Genomic DNA, 18,546 nt, shown 5'->3' on the forward strand with positions numbered 1-18,546 from the left:
TTGTTGAGTTTTGTGTAGTTATTACCCCAGAGGCTATAAATACCCCCCTAGGGTCATTTCTGACGAGGATCGAGCATATTTTTTCGAGCAAACCAGAGCAGAGAGAGCAGACTTGAGTTTGGTGTGATTCCTTGAGATTTGAGCTTTGACTTAATCTTAAGAAGAACGATCATCTTACTTTGATAAGATCCTCGTTTTAAATTCTCACTTCGATAAACGAAGGAAGAATCATAAAGCCCCCTTCACGATCTATGATTCGGCGGTCCACGAGTCAAAGCGCTCACGGCACATGCAAAGTCCCACAAAAACAAGAATCGATAGACGATTTTTGTGTTATTTTCCAAGAGAGTTGTAATTTGCTTATTTTTCGTTGTAATTCTCTGTAAACAAATTAAGTTTCAATGGAATCTACGAGTTGTAATTTGCTTATTTTTCGTTGTAATTCTCTGTAAACAAATTAAGTTTCAATGGAATCTACAATAAAAGCAACTTTCGACGAAAACAAATCTATATTTTGATTATCATAGATAAGCTAGATTTAATTGAGTTTGATTTCATTTTACTAATTGTTTACACACACAACCACTTGAGCATTAGTATTTCACATATTGTATATTTGGGTTGTGAGGTTGTTTCATTGAGTGAGCTTACAACTTCGTTCTCACTTGTTTAGAGAACAGAATATTTATTTAAACTTATTGTTGATACACAATAACACTTAGAGGAGTAGTTAGGAGAGACCGGGGTTAATTTCAAGAGGAGTGGGTTGGTCGTAAAGCCTAGGGAGAGGTTGTAAATCCAAACACTTAAGGAATGTAACACAGGTAGTCCAACACTTAGAGGAGTGTGGCTTGTGTGATTGACAATGTGTGTATCGTAAAAGTTTTCGGTGATCTTTGGAAACCGTGTTGTATAGTTATTTTGAGTTTTAGTGGAGATCTCCTTGAGGTGAGGAGCGGAGACATAGGTCGAGGGCTGACCAACTCCGTGATCATGTTGATTGTTTGCGATTGTCTTTTGCACACTATCACTCTTTCATCTTGTGCTTATTATTATATCACATATTGTCTCATCGTTTATATCGCCTATTGTTTCATTATATATCCTTGCTTATATTGTTGTACATATCATCATCGCTAGGATAATTCATTATTAGTTTTAATTTGGCATCGAAATCGAATTAGATTAGCAATTACCCTATTCACCCCCCCCCCCCCCCCTTTCATCAAGTAAAATATTTATTGTATTTTTTAAAGTTCTTTTTTTTTGTTCTACACTACCACTACACTTTTAAGAATAAGGTGTAGTTTCATCATGCACTATACCAAAAGATTGACATAGAAGAGTAAAGTAGTTCGGTGTATATTCTCCTCCTCTATTAGATCTTAACCTTTTAAGTTTATTACCAATTAAAGTTTCAGATTATTTTTAAAAGTTATAAACTTTTCTTGAGCCTCATTTTTAGTTTTAAGCAAGTAAACATAACAATATGTGTTATAGTCGTCTATAACATAACAATATTTGTTATAGTCATGTATAGAAGTGACTAAGTATTTATTCATATCTTCGGTCCAAACACCATTAAATTCACAAATATTAGTATGAATTGAATCAAGTATTTCTGAAATTCTATCAACAGAATGAAAGAGTTTCTTTGTTTGTTTAGTTGTTACACATACTTGACATTTTTTATTCCAATCTATAGAGTGTTTAGGAATCAAGTTTAAATTCATCATTCTTTTTACAGAATTGTATTCAACGACCAAGACTTTTGTGCCAAATTTCAGATAATTCAATTGGATTACTAACATGATAATCATAAATAGAAACTTTATTCAATTCATAACTAGAAATATGTTCCGCTCTGGCCTTATACATTCCATTAAAATCATAACCTTTGAAAAATAAAAGATCTAGCAGAACTAATTTATTATATTTAAAAGAAAACTCATAACCCACCCTACTAAATATGAACTAGTAATGATATTACGCTGAACAAAAGGAACATGGTGCACCCGTGTAATGACAGAATGCGCCTCAAAGGAAACTTTAGGTACACTAGTCCATATGCTGACATCTTGGATGCAAATGAATTCCCCATCTTCAGGGTGTTTCCATTTGTAGGCTGATAAGACGCAAACAACAATTTATCAAGACAAATGTATGCATTTGCACTATTTTCTACTAATCACTCATTAGGTTCATAAATATATAGCAATTCAGGCTTAACAGAAATATACCTTTCCATGAAATCAGTAAGCTCAGTCATAATCATGTTAACTTGAGGCTGGTGGATCCTGGATAGACTTTATTGTTAGGTGTAGATTCTCTTCCTATATGGAGAAATCCACAGTTGCATTAGCATAACACTATGTTCGAGTGATGAATCGGACCTGAAGACAATGCAAAAGGGCGTAAACTAAATAATTTTTGGATGCTAAGTAGCAAAAGCTAGGCGGTCGACCGCCAGGAGATTTTGTCCCATGTTGCCTCTCTAATGCTCTCTTCCTTTCAGTACGTCTTCATTTCAGTACGTGAAACTTAAAAAGGGGTAGATGGTATATTAACTCGGTTTCGTTGGGGTATTAACCATTAATTTGGTTAATACTCCACCTACCCAAATTGATATTAAACAGAAACTTCCAATGTCCTTGGCGTCAGTAATAACATTTGGAGGACTTACATTGTATTCTTGAGTTTTGGTCGAGCTATTTCAAATGTCTAACGTACGGGAGGACGTTTGATTGTCCTTGGAAATTCCTCCCATCCTATCTGATAAAACTATTTCCGAAATTGATTTCCTATTATGATGTATTGATCCCAATCCTAAGGCCGTCTGCTCCAGTTTGCACAAAAATCGCCAAAACCAACCACTGCAACCAATTTGAATGTAACGGATGCTACGATTCCTTGCCAAAAATTGAAAAAAAATAAAAGAAAATAGTATAATGTCATCATGTTAATAAACTCATAATACAGATACAAAAAATAAAACAAATGTAATAAGGAAAAACATAAGTTTTATAGACCTGAAAAAAAAAAGTTAACTCACATAATTTTCATTAGCGTTGTGCCGAGCCTCTATGTTGTAGTGACCATTCCATCCTCCATATAATAGAGGGGAAAAAACGAAAGGGGGAAAATAAGTTTCTTACGCAGCAATAGGGATTTATACTCAAATGAAACAAGCAACAAGCAAGAAGAATTTTAGAGGAAAACTTTCATTGAAACTTTTAGGATGGAAAATAGTATTTATCCCTAAACTAAACCAACAAAGTTACATGTCAACTTATAACGGAGAAACAATTGCAACGGGCTGCTAGATAACCTTCTGCCAAGCAAATTCTACAATTAGAGATGGTGAATTTACACCCATAATCAAGATTCAGTAGTTAAAGCAAAACATCGAAGAGGATAAAACTACTAAGAAGATGAGTAAGTTCTTAATCAAAATCAGGATCTCAGCAATTCTCGAAATAGCTCATAGTCTTCACAAGACGCATAGGAGACATCTAATAAAATCAGAACATCAGAAGTTGATTGCAAAATTAATTGTCCCTCTCGAACATTGACTAAACCCCTTGCTTTATATATGCATAATCTACTGCTCTTAGAGCAAGTATGGGGAAACACTCAGATCAACTTGACATATGCACCACTAACCAATACAAATGGGAAAAAAGAAGCACAATTGTTGTATTTACTTTATATATACAGAATCTATACATGCATGCACACTACAAGGACAGATTGTTTATGAAAAGAAAAACAAGGAAAAGCAATTGGCAACATATTCAATCCTCCACCACTTTCTCCCATTACTCATCTTCTTTATACCAACCTTACGTATCTTTATCGCATCGCAACCAGCTATCTTGCACCTCACTGTTTCACTTTCTTAGGAACCAAAACAGATGTTTAAAAGCATGACATGAAAATTTGCATACAATAATCAGGGACAATTCCAAAAGCAGGTGTGCAACTTTTTTTCCATTTCATTGTGTGCATTTTTGAGGTATACATGTGTTATACCACTATTTATATATTACTATACATTATATCTGTATTTGGACATTAGTATTTCTATTAAATTTTTATGTATGCATTTGTGTGCTTTACATCCTATTTATACATTAGTACATATTACATCTATTTAGACATTAGTATACAGAGAAGCCTCAGCAAATCCCATTATTTAGAATCCTGAACTGTTTGTGTCGGAGCACATGAAACGAGCTAGGACTGAAGAAACTATGTGATAAAATAAGACTTAACAGATTAATTTAAACTTGCATGAAGGTCTGAGGTAAAAGGAGGCGAGCTAACCAGTAGAGCACATAATAAATGTGTACAGTGAAATAACATGAATTCCTAAATTTCTTTTTATCTTTGCAGTTAAACATTAAGTGGAACAGAAATGTATCAGCAAGAAGGGAACCACGAAGTTAACTATATAGAATATATTGGGTGAATCACAATATATAGAATATATTGGGTAAATCACACCCTTATTCCTGGAAATTAAAGGCAAGAAAAGACTATATAACCATTAAGGGTGCGTAACTAGATGAAGAGTCTTGGTACAGCAGTAGTTCCACTCTGAAGAGTTCATTAAACATGAAATAGTAAACCTGCAATATATGTATACAAGCTTTGTGGACCTCACTGCTCTTATTCTTCTATTTGATTCAGTGTCTGTGAAAGTATCAAGTTGTCAGTTCAGGTGGTTAATTCATCCTCAAATTTAAATATCTGGCCAAACACATTATCGAGACATTGAGTAGAAAATTCAATGTAATACTTTCCAAATATTTTTCCAAATGTCCTATTTTAATAAGTCAAAGACTGTTCTTCATATTTACTTTTATATCAGACCAACAAAAATCCCACATGAGCTGAATTCCTGCTTAAAAACCATCCTACATCATAAGAGGAAAGTAAGTAAAAAAAATTGTGTAGCTAATAATTAGTGTAGGTGGAGGGTCGCATGTTAATCGCAGTCGTTTTGTACTTGAAATTAGAGAAATTTATAATGCTATAATCGAATAGATACCAGTGAAAGTTAATCCAAGTTATCAGTTAAGGCGTTTTATTTGGAGGAAACAGCCTAAAGAACTGTATCATCTACTCCTGATAAATTATTGCTTTGAAGATGCTTGCAATTGTATGACTACAACAAGTTCATATCTTACTCGAAAAAGATTTTGAGGAAAAAAAAAAGAAAGACTTACATTTTAACAGGACCATGAGCATCTTCAAGAACTTGTATCACAACAGGTGGAGAGTGATGCTACTTCACATTGGGTGGAGACTACTCCACATACTCCAGATCATTTTGTATTGTTTGGGATTCTAGCTGAAGTGACACAGTTTGGGGATCAATTGGTTTTGGATACAGATGATAAGTTGGGTTTTGATTTAAGTGCAGCTGATAGATGTAGTTTGAATATGGCCATTGGTTCACTTCGGGTGGAGGTGTTTGATTCATTACACTGAAACCATTAGAGATGCTATCAGCCACAAAGTTGATGATATTGGAGGAGGGTTGCGAACTCTTCTATTGGATTGAGGACATTTAGAGGCCATTGGGTGAACTACGTGAAGGTTTGATTCCTTGGGCAAGAGGATACGTAGGCAGTCTCTAATCTGCACATACCAAAGTTTTCACTTTGTCGATGCTTCACAGTTTCGGCCCACATGTAAACATATAGAGAACCTCCATATGTAGGTTTATCGACTGATAATTACTGGCGTTCTTGACAAACAAAATTCAAGAAAAGATCCCTGAACCATGATCCTAATATTTTCTTCGAGAATGGTAATGACAATTCTTGTAAATTCTACATAGTGAATACATCTTTAGAAAAAACACACACACACACAGATATATAGTTTTTGATTATAATGAGTTCCTAAGGTTGTGCTTGGTAATAAGTTAGCATAGAATTAAGACTATTTCTTGCCTATCATAAAAGGACTGCAATAATTATAATCTAACAGTTGAAGTGAAGTATTGGTAGTTTTCGAAGACATTTATACAAATATCATCCTACCTGAAGAGATTTTGGAGTTATTACTCCACCTCTCGGGGAGAATTAGTATAACTATTGATAACACATAACATTGGCTCCTACCCTTCCAAAAATGCATAACTCTTCAACTCTTCTATCCAACAAAATCTAAAGAGATCCAACAAGATCTAGCAGCTTTTGATAACTGTTCCCTACACATATCTTTAACTAAAAAATCAGGCTTAACCATCTTATAAGTCCACTTATCTCCTTCATTCTCTCATTTATGCTCTCATCTTTTCCCCACTTCCATCTTCCATCATCTCTGGACCTAATTCATAAGATTAAAATGCATCACATTCACCTACCTGCTAACTGGCTTTAAAGTTTTTATTATCAGGCCCTCTCTTTCTCATATTTGCCTAGGCCATCCAGAACCAACTTAAGTTGACTTTAAGTTCGTAGAAATAAATGGTTGGTTTATTCTTCCATAAAGCTTCTTAACTGCAATCATGCAACCCCAAAAAAAAAGAAGGAATATTTCTTCATAGGGAAAAGGCTACACCATGCTTCTAATTGTGACAATTAAGATTTTTGCTTCATAATTCAGTTTTTTCTGGAGTAGGAAAAGTGTGGTTACTTAAGGGTCAAAACTCTTTGCTATAGGTCTGTATGCACAGCATGTACGAATACCAAGATCATACATATTTAGTTATGTACTATCATGTTTTCAGACATTCTACCTTAGTGAATCATGAATATGGGCATTAGGACCAAGTGACAACATCATTTGGACAAAGGAAGAAGAGAACTTAAATAAGGAATGACACATGAAAATAAGAACCTGAAGATAGTTGTGTGTAAATGTTAGGAAAGTGATTTTGACATAATGAAAGTTGAATTCGAAATTCATCAACAATTGATGGTTCTTGCATAAAAATGATACTGGAATCTGCCTCAGTCTGCCTACATCATCATGAAACATGAGTTGCATCTAGATATTTGGTTCAACATGACTAAATATCACATAAAATGCGTAAATCTCCACATAGAAAAATATTTGATGTGAAACGGGACATGGGGTCTATCAGGATCAGCGATTTAATTCAAATAACACATCGTTTCACCAAATTTCATAATCTTTGGCAGTAATTAAATTCAAAATAACTAATGTGACAGATGGATTTAACAAAGTTTGCATCAATAATTATGAATAATTCCCATCTCAATCAATTTGTGACAGATGGATTTAACAAAGTTTGCATCAATAATTATGAATAATTCCCATCTCAATCAATTTAATTGCAATATTCATTATCATGCACAAGTTCTACAATCAATATCAAATTTTAACAGTCACGTGCTCAAATACTCTCAACTCATAAATATAATCTAAGCAGTGAATATATGATAAAAGTTTAGAGATGGAATACTCATGCAATTAACTAATAAAATGAGATTAACAGAAAAAATAGAGAGAAAATGAAACCTTCGTTGGCCTGAAAAGGCTCGACGTGAGGGACCTCTGGAGGTGGTGCGACGACGTCGAACTGGATGACAACACGACGGCGAACTGAGCGACGACGGCGGCGGAGAATCTGAACGACGGCGAAGGTGATGGGTCAACGTGTAAACTGGCGACGTGGGTGACCAGAGAACGTGGTCGACGAGTGGACGCGGGCGAGACGACAACGGCGTTTGTTTGAGGTGGATCTGGTGGTTTGTGGAGGAGGAAAGGGTGGCTGCTCGAGTGAAAAGGAGCAGGGGAGGAGGTGACTGCGGTGGCTGCTAGAGGAGGAGAAGAGCGGGGGCGATTGTTTGGGAAAACGAAGAAGAAACTAGGGAGAGTGGCGACTGTTTGTGGAATAGGAGTCAAGGGAGTCGGCCTAGGGTTTCACACCCGTCGGTCTAGGGTTTCACACCCGAGGCTTCACACCAATGAGTTAACAAAATTTTTCATCGATTCAAATCTTTTCCTCAAAAATCTGATTATAGCAGTCCTTTAAAGAGAAAAAATTACAGATTCTGAAATTTCTCAAATCACTCAAATTGCCACAACTGACTTTACTACCAAATTTGACCCAAAAATTCAAAATTCAAAATTAAAATCCTACCAAAATAGAAAATCACTCAAATCTCTCACAATTAAAACTAAATTAAGATCTGGTCAAACTTGTCAAATCTTTCTTATTCAAAACTAAAATAAAAGAAAGTCAAATAACAAATATGGAAAATTGTCATTATTGTCCTCATCAATATTACTCTCAAAAATCAACTATGACCATTAAAAAAACTCCCAACATTTTAGGGAAGATAGCTGTTTTCAAGGGCTGCCTTGCACAGAAACTTTAATTTTCTTTTATTTGCCACATTGACCCTTGCACTGGCTATACTCCCACACTCTTCACACCATGTAATAATGAACGAAACATGATAATAACTAAAGTTTAGTATCAGCATCAACAATTCTATAATAGAAAAGAAGTAATTCACAATTAAGATCTTGTACTTAGATGGAAAACAAGATTCAGTAATTCTTGAATAGCATATGCTGGTACATTGGGCAATGCATAACGGTGTTCTGAAGGAACTACTTGTAAACTTAATAGATTCAATCTGATTGCTAAGCAGAGTACATAACTGTTATTCTCCAAACAAATGTTGCATCTTATGATTCACAATCAAAATTTCATAACCAACAGACCTTGACATCCCACTTGAAATCTGAATCTGATGTTTGCTTAAACAAATCTTGGATGGTTTCAAACCCTTTCAGATCCAAACATGCTATTGGATGAACAGTCCAACAGATCATCACCACATCCCAATTAATTGGACGCTGAGGCAGGACCTTATTGTATGAATTATGAAATGTAGCTGGATATAGTGATTCAATCTATATTACTGCCTTCTACAGACGGTCAAGATGAAAAATCATATTCTATGCTGTAACTATTGGTTTTTGAAGTTTATGATGTACCAATTACAAGTAAAAAAAAACTAAATGGTATATGACAACAGTCCTTTGATCCCATATTGTGTTTCTTCTATAAGTTTTTAGCCTTTATTTGAGACGGGGGAAAAACAGAAGGTATGAAAACAGTAACATAAGTGTAAAGCAAAACTTGATGGAAGATGATCCATGTTATCAGGTAAAAGAAGTTCTAGTTGGAGGAAAGAGACTAAAGTTCAACTAGTATGTTCCCATCTTATATGAAAAAGATCTTTAAAAAACTTATCTTTTTCTAACAAGCCCAGCAGCATTTCAAGAACTTCCAGCCAGCAGGTTTGCATCTTACTTCACAAAGATTAAAAAAAACTTACCTTCTAACAGGACTTCTAATCAGCACATACCATCACTTCAGCTGACAATGCTTTATGGCATCCGCCCATGGACAAACCCATAGACAATCCTTCCTGTGCAGGTGTGTTGACTGATGTCTAGAGGAGCTTTTGACAGGCAAAATTTACTAAGCTCTCTAAAACCTGAAACATGGACATCATGTGTTCTTCGAGATTATTACTAAAAAATCTTGTAACATGTTATTTCCTGCCAATCAGGGGGTTAGCCTGCACAATCCAATTGGTTACCACAACTCCAGCATGTCATTTCCCCAAAATATAGGGACAATTATTATGTCCAACACATTAGCAGAATGCTAATCAGCATTCAGATAGGCAATAACTATAATTTGGTTCATTGTCTTTAGACTCAACTAGGCTGAATATCAACACCTGACTTGCAGTTGGACTCAATCCAGATCCAACCAGGACCTAGACCAGACTCACTTATGAATGAGTATGTACTGGGTCCCTGCCTAAAAACTGATAGGATATAGGTGTGCTTATAAGGACCTTATATGAACCAGGACCCATCTCGTAACTCTTGTTTAGTAAATAATTCATGTAGCATACAAGTTACTTAAAACCTGTAAATATTAAATTAAAATTATAAAAATTATATACAGCTACCTAACCCTCCTTTGCTGGCTCCAAACAATAACTGATCTAATGTTCCTATTACTATGAATCCTATTAAAACTTAATCTGGGATATTACAAATCTATCAGATTCATGAATTCAACAGGCATTGAATGTGATATAACCATCCAATTGCTTACCTTAACTTTACCTTTTAACAAAACAACCAGAATCTTCAAGGACTCCTAATCTGCGCAAGCATGGCTTTTTTAAGGAACCTATAACCAGTCCCCCATGTTTAGTGCACTGACTGATATCATCCAGGAGTTCTTGCCAGACAAATGTCAGAAAAAGCAACCTGAAACATGGTCATTTATTATTCAAAATTAATACTAGTAATTCATAAACTTATTGTTTACACACTTAAAAAAGTTACCTGTGTACATATTACATAGACAATATAAATGAGTTCTTTTTTTTTCGAGAAGTATAAATGAGTTCTTAAGGCTCAGTATCGAATGCCTGTTGACACATCACCACTATTTATGTCACATGCCAGCTAATCAATGAGACAATTAATATCGCTTTTTTATTTCTGAAATTGAGAATGTTGTGTGTATGAGAGAGAAAGGGAGTGAAATCTCACATTAAGTGATAACTGATAACTAAGGTTAGTTGGAAATAGAGTTTTAAAAAGTGGCCACTTAAGCACTTCTAGATTCTTGGCTTGTTAGGTTCATGAATTATGCAAGTGAAGATAATTCCTTTGCCATTTCTTACTTCTTAGTCCACATCACTATTTATCTATAGAGGTAGAATATGCACAAAAAGATGAGGATACCTAATAATACTAGCTATGTGTATTTTTCCCTAGAGGGTAAAAGTTTCTTTAGCAATTTGAGATTAATCGGCAGCATTACATTTCGGCAAGTGGAGAAAGAAAAAGGAGCCTCCTTGAGGTCTTCTTTTTTTATGCTTAATATTTTCTTCTTCCACCTTTCCTTCTTTGTCTTTTTTTCTTTCTTCTTTCACGTATTTGTTTTCCCTTTCTTTCTTTCGCGATTCTTTCTTCTTAATCTATTCTTTGCTCCCTTTCATTTTTCTTTCTTATCAATTTCTTTTTTTTCATTTTCTTTCTCACTATAAGCTATTTTTACTTAATTTATTCTTCAATTTGTTTTCAGATTTCTTGTTCAATTTTCCCTTCTTTTTTTCTTCTTGTCATTCTTTCCCCTTTTTTTCTTTTTTTTAACCTTTGCTTTTTCTACTTTTAAGCAATGGCCTAAGCCACTCAATTTCACTTTCTTTCCTAAAACACTGGTATATAAGGATGCATACATGGTGATCCAATTTGCAACATATATTAAATAAGATACACTCCCATGAAGTAGATGAATTTGCAAACTGAAAACAGATTTCTCGCTCAATAGCATAGGAAATAATGAAATAAGCGTCAAATGATAACATACAGAACTTCAAAAACTAGCATTCTTGCCAAATAGTTTTAGTGGGCAGCTTCTTCACTCTTCAAGCATGATGTTAACCACTATTGAGAAAAAAACGTGCTACATAACTTGTTATTGCACATTACATAATGTTGCAAACCTCACATGTTACACAACATTTTGAAATAATTCAATATGTCAAAGATACACGATTACAATAAAGTGTGCGCTATATTCAATATAACATATGATATTTCAATATAAAATTTTCTATTCAATGTAATTTATCATAGAGACTTGAGAGTATTTTTTCCTTTGCTTTGTTAAAACCTGAGTTAGTTAAGTATTTACTTTTGGATTATTTATTAAGTTTTTAACGGCTCCTAAGTTATTGTAGTTAATATTTGGTGTCATTATACTTTGGAAAGAAGGAAACTAACCTACAAAGCATGATCATGAACTATGAATAAATAATTGAAAACAGTTGAGTTCTGTAATTCTCACAGCAAGATAGATTTTTTTTTTCGGAGTTCCACCTAACAGAATTTTATATATAAAGAAAAAAGATGCTAAGGTATTCCAGAAGTATTTTTCAAATTCACAAAATGTTAACTAAAATATATATATATAAAATCTTTGATGTACGCCAACAATATTTTTATTGAATTCTATTAAATTTTTGAATATAGTAGGATGTACACTTATATCATTAATTTCCGAGGTACCAAAAGTATGTGCACTATAGATCAAAAATTAATACTTTCTTTACTTTGGTTTGAAGGGAGCTTGTTGTGCAAGGGAGAAGTCTGGCCTACTTCAAGCTGGCTGAAACAGCAGTTCGTAGCTTCTAGTTGTGAGATTGACATTAACTGCAAAGGGAAAAGGTGCAATTTGTAAGTAACTGTTAGTAGTTTAGTAAATATAGATAACAAAAATTTAGTGCAAAGGGAAAAGTTGCAATTTGTAAGTAAGTGTTAGTAGTTTAGTAAATATAGATAACAAAAATTTAGTGTCTCCCTTCATCATTAAATTTGTAAGTAAGTGTTAGTAGTTTAGTAAATATAGATAACAAAAATTTAGTGCAAAGGGAAAAGTTGCAATTTGTAAGTAAGTGTCCTTTGCTTTCTTCATGTTGCTGTTGCTTTCCTCGACATGCTGAATGTCTTCCACTTTCTCTTTCTGCTTCTGAACATTGCAGCTTTACGAGTTTAAACTTTGTAGCTGAAATCGCCTCCATAAGGTACTGCAAGATAGATTAGGTTCAGTAAATGCATAGTCTAAATTTAGTTATTCATTTTTAATTAAAGACAACAGGAACCAAAAGCACCTTGTAAATTCAAAGAAATAACAAATCTTGTAGACTTGTAGTAAAAGAAACTAGAAAATTACAACGATAGTGAAGGCTGAGAATTAGATGTAGTTTACTTATCTGGTATGTATTGGTTTATTTTAAGACAAAATATGGGATTTTTTTTTCCAAAAGGATGTAATTTCCCCAAAAAATAATCCTTCGGAAGAAATAAACGGAGAAATTAATCCAATAAGCCTAAAATTTTCTAGAAAAAGGTAATCTTTCATCCATAACATTCTGATTATGTTACATAATTTCATAGCCTAAAAGAAACTTAGTTATTCATTTTTTTTATCAGAGTCAACATTATAGTCAAATACTCAGATTGACAACAAAAGTAGCTTGTAATAGAAGACCCATCATATTGAAAAAGAACCATAGAAACTTACAAAACAGTAACATAAACTGAGAATTAAAGATACTTTATGCGTCTACAACGTATTGGTTTAGAGAAAATATGAGATCTTTCCAAAAGAGGCATTTTTTGCCCTAAAAGTTATCATTTTCGGCAGAAACGAACCTCGCATTTTCTAGAAAAACAATGTTTGGAATCAAGAAAACAGTAAAGTAAGCGGTGCATCAAATTAAAGAATTAAGAAAGAAAGAATATATAGGAAAAAGATCAAACCTTTGGTGGTTCAATTGAATATTTGATCGGATTCATCTTCTTGCTGGATCCATTATCAGAAACCCTAATCGTCGTCGACTTCCTCTTCTTGACCTTCGAAGTAGGGACCCACATTGGATCGTCTTCTTCATTTTCTTTCTCGTAGGCCTCGAGGACGCCCTTCATAGTGATCTGTCTCGATCTTTTCCTCCTCGGGAACGCCACCGCCGGCAGAGGCAGCGGAACTGGGCCCGACGTCGTGACATTCCCGCCGTCGACTAGGGTTTTGCTTTTGATATCGACGAGGGCCTCCACAAGCTCGTTGAGGATGGGGTTCTCGAAAGGGAAAACACCAGACGACGCCATTGCTAGAGAAATTGAGATCGCAGAATCGAAATCGATGTAATGTTGCTTACGAGATTGAGATTGTGAGAGAGAGAGAGAGAGAGAGAGAGAGAGAGACCGCGCGCTGAAGAGAGAGAGAGAGAGAGAGAGTAGCGCAGGGTTTAAGCGCTTAATTACCATAAATAAATACGGAGGAGTTTCTTAATCAGATCTCGTCATCGTTAATGACAGTTGTGATAATGGTTGCGTGTCGGTAAAGTAACAGGTTACGGAAATCCCTAAACTAGCCCTAAGTATCTCAACACGGTGATAACTAGATGAAATAATTTCAAAACACTTAAAAAGATTTGGTGGAATAATTTCAAAATCTGAAGATAAGAGGGACTAATTTCAAAACACTTAAAGATTGTGGGAGGTAGTTCAAAATATGAAGATTTTGGATATTTTGGAGATTAATTTCGAAGTATGAAAGATTTAGGGGACTGATATTGGAAAAACACATTAATTAAACTTAGGGTAAATTAACCCGTCGCAAATGATTCAGATGGTTGTGAAGTTTCAACAAGACTCTCATTGTCTTGGATTTGATTCTGGACTGGATTATCAAAAAAACTTATGGTAAATGACATTATAACCCCAAGAACATTCAGCGATTTTTACCAAACCCCCAATAACTTTTGTAGAATCCACAAATTTCTTTTAGGTAAGTTACACTAAACCCCCCAACTAACTTTCAAATTTCCTTTTAATTATGTTTTTTATTCTAATTTAAGGGAGTCATCTACAAAAAACATAAAATTATTGGGGTTTTCTGCAAAACAAAAAGCAATTGGGGTTTTAATGCGATTTTGAAAGTTATTGGTGGTTTACTGTAAAATAACAAAAAAATAAGTATGGAGTAAATGAGATTGTTGGACTTTAGGCCATTTCCTCTAGCAATGTGTTTGGATGAGGGTAAGGTGATGAAAGGGAACGTGAAATTTTATAAAGCCTTTGAGAGCGTTTTTTTAGGGGTTAAAGGATAGAAGAGAATGTGAAATTTCCCTCCCTGGCAAATTGGAATTGGACGGTAGTGGGAGTAAAAAAATTAGGTGTAAAATTTTACAAGATGGAAAGACAATTTTACCCTTAAAAATTATTAGTTGACATAATGTATTAATACCATGTAAAGTTATTTATGTTTCTTTATATGTATTCACTTTGGTTCCCTCCTTTTTATTAGAACTCAGAAACAGTATCAATTAAGTTTAATTATGTTCCTCTTACTAAACTCCTAAATAATATTTTATCTTTTCTCTTTCCTTCCGTACGTTTCCTTTCTACTAGGTTTTATGCACGTGTAATGCACGTGATTAAATACTATGATTAAGTATTTTTGATTTATTTGCTTACTAAATTTTGTTTCTTAGTTTCACTTTGCTTGTTTTTGCTCACTTATGTCTTTAAGCTGTGATTATTTATTTTCTTTAATGTTTGTTTGGATGGGCTACACCAAATTTAAAATTTTTACGTTAATAATTGAATTGATAAGAAATAAATATAATCTAAAGCTAATTTGAATTTACACGTTATTTGGATCGACATGAAACCAAGCTTGACTTGAGAAGGTATAATGTTGTAAAAGTAAAAAACACTTGAAGAAATAGTGTTATAAAAGAAAGATGAATAATTAAAGCCAATAATCCAAGATGATTAATTAAAAGTGGGCTACAATAAAACTAAAAAAATATAAATTTTGTTGCTAATCATTGATAGACTTTAGAAAAAATCATAAAATAAAGATTAATACTAACTCGAGTACACTTTTATATGATAAATGCATCCACATAACCATATAAAAACATTAAAAGAGTTCATGAAAATCCCTTCTAAAGATTCGTGATTTTTTCTCAAAAAATTAAGCTATTCTATAAAATATTCAATAAATTAAATTTGTGTTGTATTTTATGTTTAGTGGCCTTTAATAAGATTTTTAATTGTAAAATATGTTACCTTCATATTTAAAGATCTTGAAACCTGACAGTACTATTACATGCTTATCTTTGATCGTGTCCCTAAAAATTGATCATTCGTTGGTAGTTATATCCCCAAATAAGGTTACTTGTAGAGTCGTGACACTATATAGAAAAAAGAAAAATATCAATTTTAACTATTTTTTACTTACGCTATGGTAACTAAGTATCATGTGCATATTTTTTGTCAATTATAGTGATTTTCCTCATCTTATCTAGCTTATTATACTCACAATATAGTTGATCAATGGCTTCACTTTAGTTTCTACTACAAGATTATTTATATATAATTTTATATTAAGTTTATGATTCCTTTAGTATTTTAAGAATAAAGTATGAAATTTTTTAAATACTTACTAATTTTTGTTGTATCTTTCATGAAGAATGCTTTTTTAATTAGGACAAAATTGTTTAATATGTTCTTCAAGGGGAACTCGGTCAGTGCTTCTTTGTTAGATTTGCCTTTTATCAATGTCAATTCAGGTGATTCATGAATGTTTTCGAATTTTGAGTTTATTTCCTTCACTTCTCCATTTGAAATGGAAACAACATAGTTCTTTTAAATGATATCTCTGAACTTTCTGATAGTTTCTCCATACATATCTCATTGTATTTTTTACCCTATAAATATTATCAACATTAGATATAAATGTTTATACATTACAATAAGTTAATACTAACCTATTATATTATAGTATTTTATTATTTTTTCTTCTATCAATGGATGTTATTATTAAAATTATATGCAGTTCCTTGAATTTATACAGTAATGTTAATTTTTAATTATCATATATTTTTAAATTCTTATTCCTAAATTAGATAGTTTTAATTTATGGTAATTGCTATTTTTTACCGGCATCGACTTAGACTATTTTTAGATGTTAAAAAGAGATGATAAATTTTAAATTGAAAGTTAAATTTATATAACTTAATGTTATAATAAAACATTTCCTCTTTTCTTTGCCAAAATTTCAGCCTTTTTAGTGATTTTAAACTTTTGAGAGTGTGTTTTGTAATTTTTAAACTTTGGTAGTATTTTATGAAAACTTTTACTTATAAATTGGGTGCTTATAGTGTGTTTTGTAATTTTTAAACTTTGGTAGTATTTTATGAAAACTTTTACTTATAAATTGGGTGCTTATAATTCATATTTTATGTATTGGTGGTAAGTAGTATTTTATGAAAACTTTTACTTATAAATTGGGTGCTTATAATTCATATTTTATGTATTGGTGGTAAGTTTTCCAATGTTAGAATATTTCTTGTAACTGTGAAAATTTGAAGGTATTTTTACAATTACTAAAAATTTGGGTTGTTTTTAAAAAATTTAAAATTTCAATGATCTACTGATAATTTCTAAATTTGATGTGTACAGGTTATAAGTTTTAAAATTTCAGGATTTTTTGTAATTTTTTTACTTTTGGGAGAGTTTTTGTAATTTTTATAACTTTAAGGTTATTTTTTACAAATTTTAAAATTTTAAGTGCTTAATGGTAATTCTTGGAATCCATCTATGTTGTTGTTAAGTTTTGAAATCTCTGAATTTTAGGGTGTTTTTTATAATTTAAACTTTTGAGTTATTGCTGTAATTTCTAAAATATTGAGGGTGTTAATTAAAAATTTTAAATTATTAGATTTCTTGTTTGTTTATAAGTTTTAAAAAGTCAAGGTGTTTTGTGTAATTTTAAACTTTTAAGGATATTAAATGTAATTTTTGAAACTTTTGGGTTTTTATGTAATACTTCATGCATTATAATATGTTATCCACGTATAATTTCTTTATCTTATTTTTTCTAATTTTTTTAGTTATAGGTAGTTAATATGGAGTTAATATAAGATATAATTCACATTTGGATAGATTAAGATTTAAATAAAATATTTAAAATAACTTTTTTTAATTGTTGAGCTATAGATAGTTTACGTGGAAATAGATAAGATATGATTAAAATTTAAAAAGATTAAGATTTAAATGAAATATCCAAAATAGTGAAGGGTAATATTGACCATTAAAGTTTTTCCTGAACTCGTGCTTTTAAAAGGAGTATGATTATTTACTTTCACTCCCTTCTCACCGAAGCATAAACAAAACGCTTTAGCTGATAAGTTCCATCAGTATTAATTTATTTCTATCATAGGATTGTAATAAAAAATCATAAATTTCTCTAACGCCAACTGCACAATGACTCCAATTAACATGATGCACTCAACAGTGAGCGCTACGACAAAACTATCTACTAGGTAGTTCTGCCTCTTTTTCTGGGATCCGGATCCTCTCCTAATGAAAAGCTCCTAAATATCTCTTAATAAGGAGATCATACCCTTTTATTTTTATCATCGCCTTTTATTTTCTCATCCATCCTTATGAGTCGCCCTCCTAACTCTTCACAATTCTTCATTAGGAAATATTAGGATGAGGAGAGGATCCCAGTTCCTTTTTCTGTGCCTTGAGAAGTTGAATGGACTCCCAAAAAGTATGGCCCAACAGCTTTACGAGGTGCATTATGACTCAATGCGAACAGTTCAAGATCCTATGGCCATGGGATTCACAGGATCCTCTCCATAGATGTAATAGATACTGATGTATAAAACTATAAATAGAGATGTAACACGTGCTAAAGTATAAATAGAGATGTAATGCATAGATGGAAATCTAGCGTGCATTCTGAGACTTTAAAACCGAATAAGGCGGTGCATCTGCTTCTAGAATTTTCGCCTGGGGTATTGTCTCATACGTTCACTTGTAACTACTGAAGTAGCTAATTCGGGTTAATTTCATGTAAACCCCTGGACTTTGTGGGGTGTTTCAAACAAACCCCTGAATTTTATTTTTCTAACACAAAGCTTTAGGGTGTCT

The 18,546-nt window shown here is 32.8% G+C and overlaps 1 protein-coding gene and 1 long non-coding RNA gene across 4 annotated transcripts; both read right to left on the reverse strand.

Annotated features, from left to right (window-relative positions):
* LOC109826202 lies at positions 1,817-5,347 on the reverse strand. Of its 2 annotated transcripts, XR_002243233.1 has the most exons (4): positions 3,053-5,347; positions 2,684-2,909; positions 2,241-2,333; positions 1,817-2,125 (listed from the first exon to the last, which is right to left on the reverse strand). It is a non-coding gene; the product is annotated as an uncharacterized LOC109826202 (long non-coding RNA). The 2 variants fall into 2 exon arrangements; XR_002243232.1 differs by having other exon boundaries at positions 2,684-5,347.
* On the reverse strand, positions 7,758-13,799 carry LOC109825660. 2 transcript variants are annotated; one of them, XR_002243053.1, is made up of 4 exons: positions 13,357-13,799; positions 12,494-12,620; positions 12,138-12,246; positions 7,758-10,290 (listed from the first exon to the last, which is right to left on the reverse strand). XR_002243053.1 is itself a non-coding variant. In XM_020392525.1 (4 exons), exons 1-3 carry the CDS (start codon positions 13,699-13,701, stop codon positions 12,194-12,196), a joined length of 525 nt encoding a protein of 174 aa, XP_020248114.1. In that variant the 5' UTR covers positions 13,702-13,799; the 3' UTR covers positions 7,758-10,290; positions 12,147-12,193. The 2 variants fall into 2 exon arrangements, 1 of the variants encoding a protein (XP_020248114.1); XM_020392525.1 differs by having other exon boundaries at positions 12,147-12,246.

The sequence above is a fragment of the Asparagus officinalis genome, chromosome 10 (assembly GCF_001876935.1).
Source record: "Asparagus officinalis chromosome 10, Aspof.V1, whole genome shotgun sequence".
Lineage (NCBI taxonomy): Eukaryota > Viridiplantae > Streptophyta > Magnoliopsida > Asparagales > Asparagaceae > Asparagus > Asparagus officinalis.

Bases quoted from the DNA above. Each gene is read 5' to 3' on its own strand.
- LOC109825660 (XM_020392525.1), bottom strand. From the start codon at position 13,701: ATGGCGTCGTCTGGTGTTTTCCCTTTCGAGAACCCCATCCTCAACGAG. The intron at 12,621-13,356 runs GTTTGATCTTTT...TCTATCTTGCAG, and splicing joins ATTCAATTGAACCACCAAAG to TACCTTATGGAGGCGATTTC. The intron at 12,247-12,493 runs GACACTTACTTA...TTCCCTTTGCAG, and splicing joins GCAACATGAAGAAAGCAAAG to TTAATGTCAATCTCACAACT.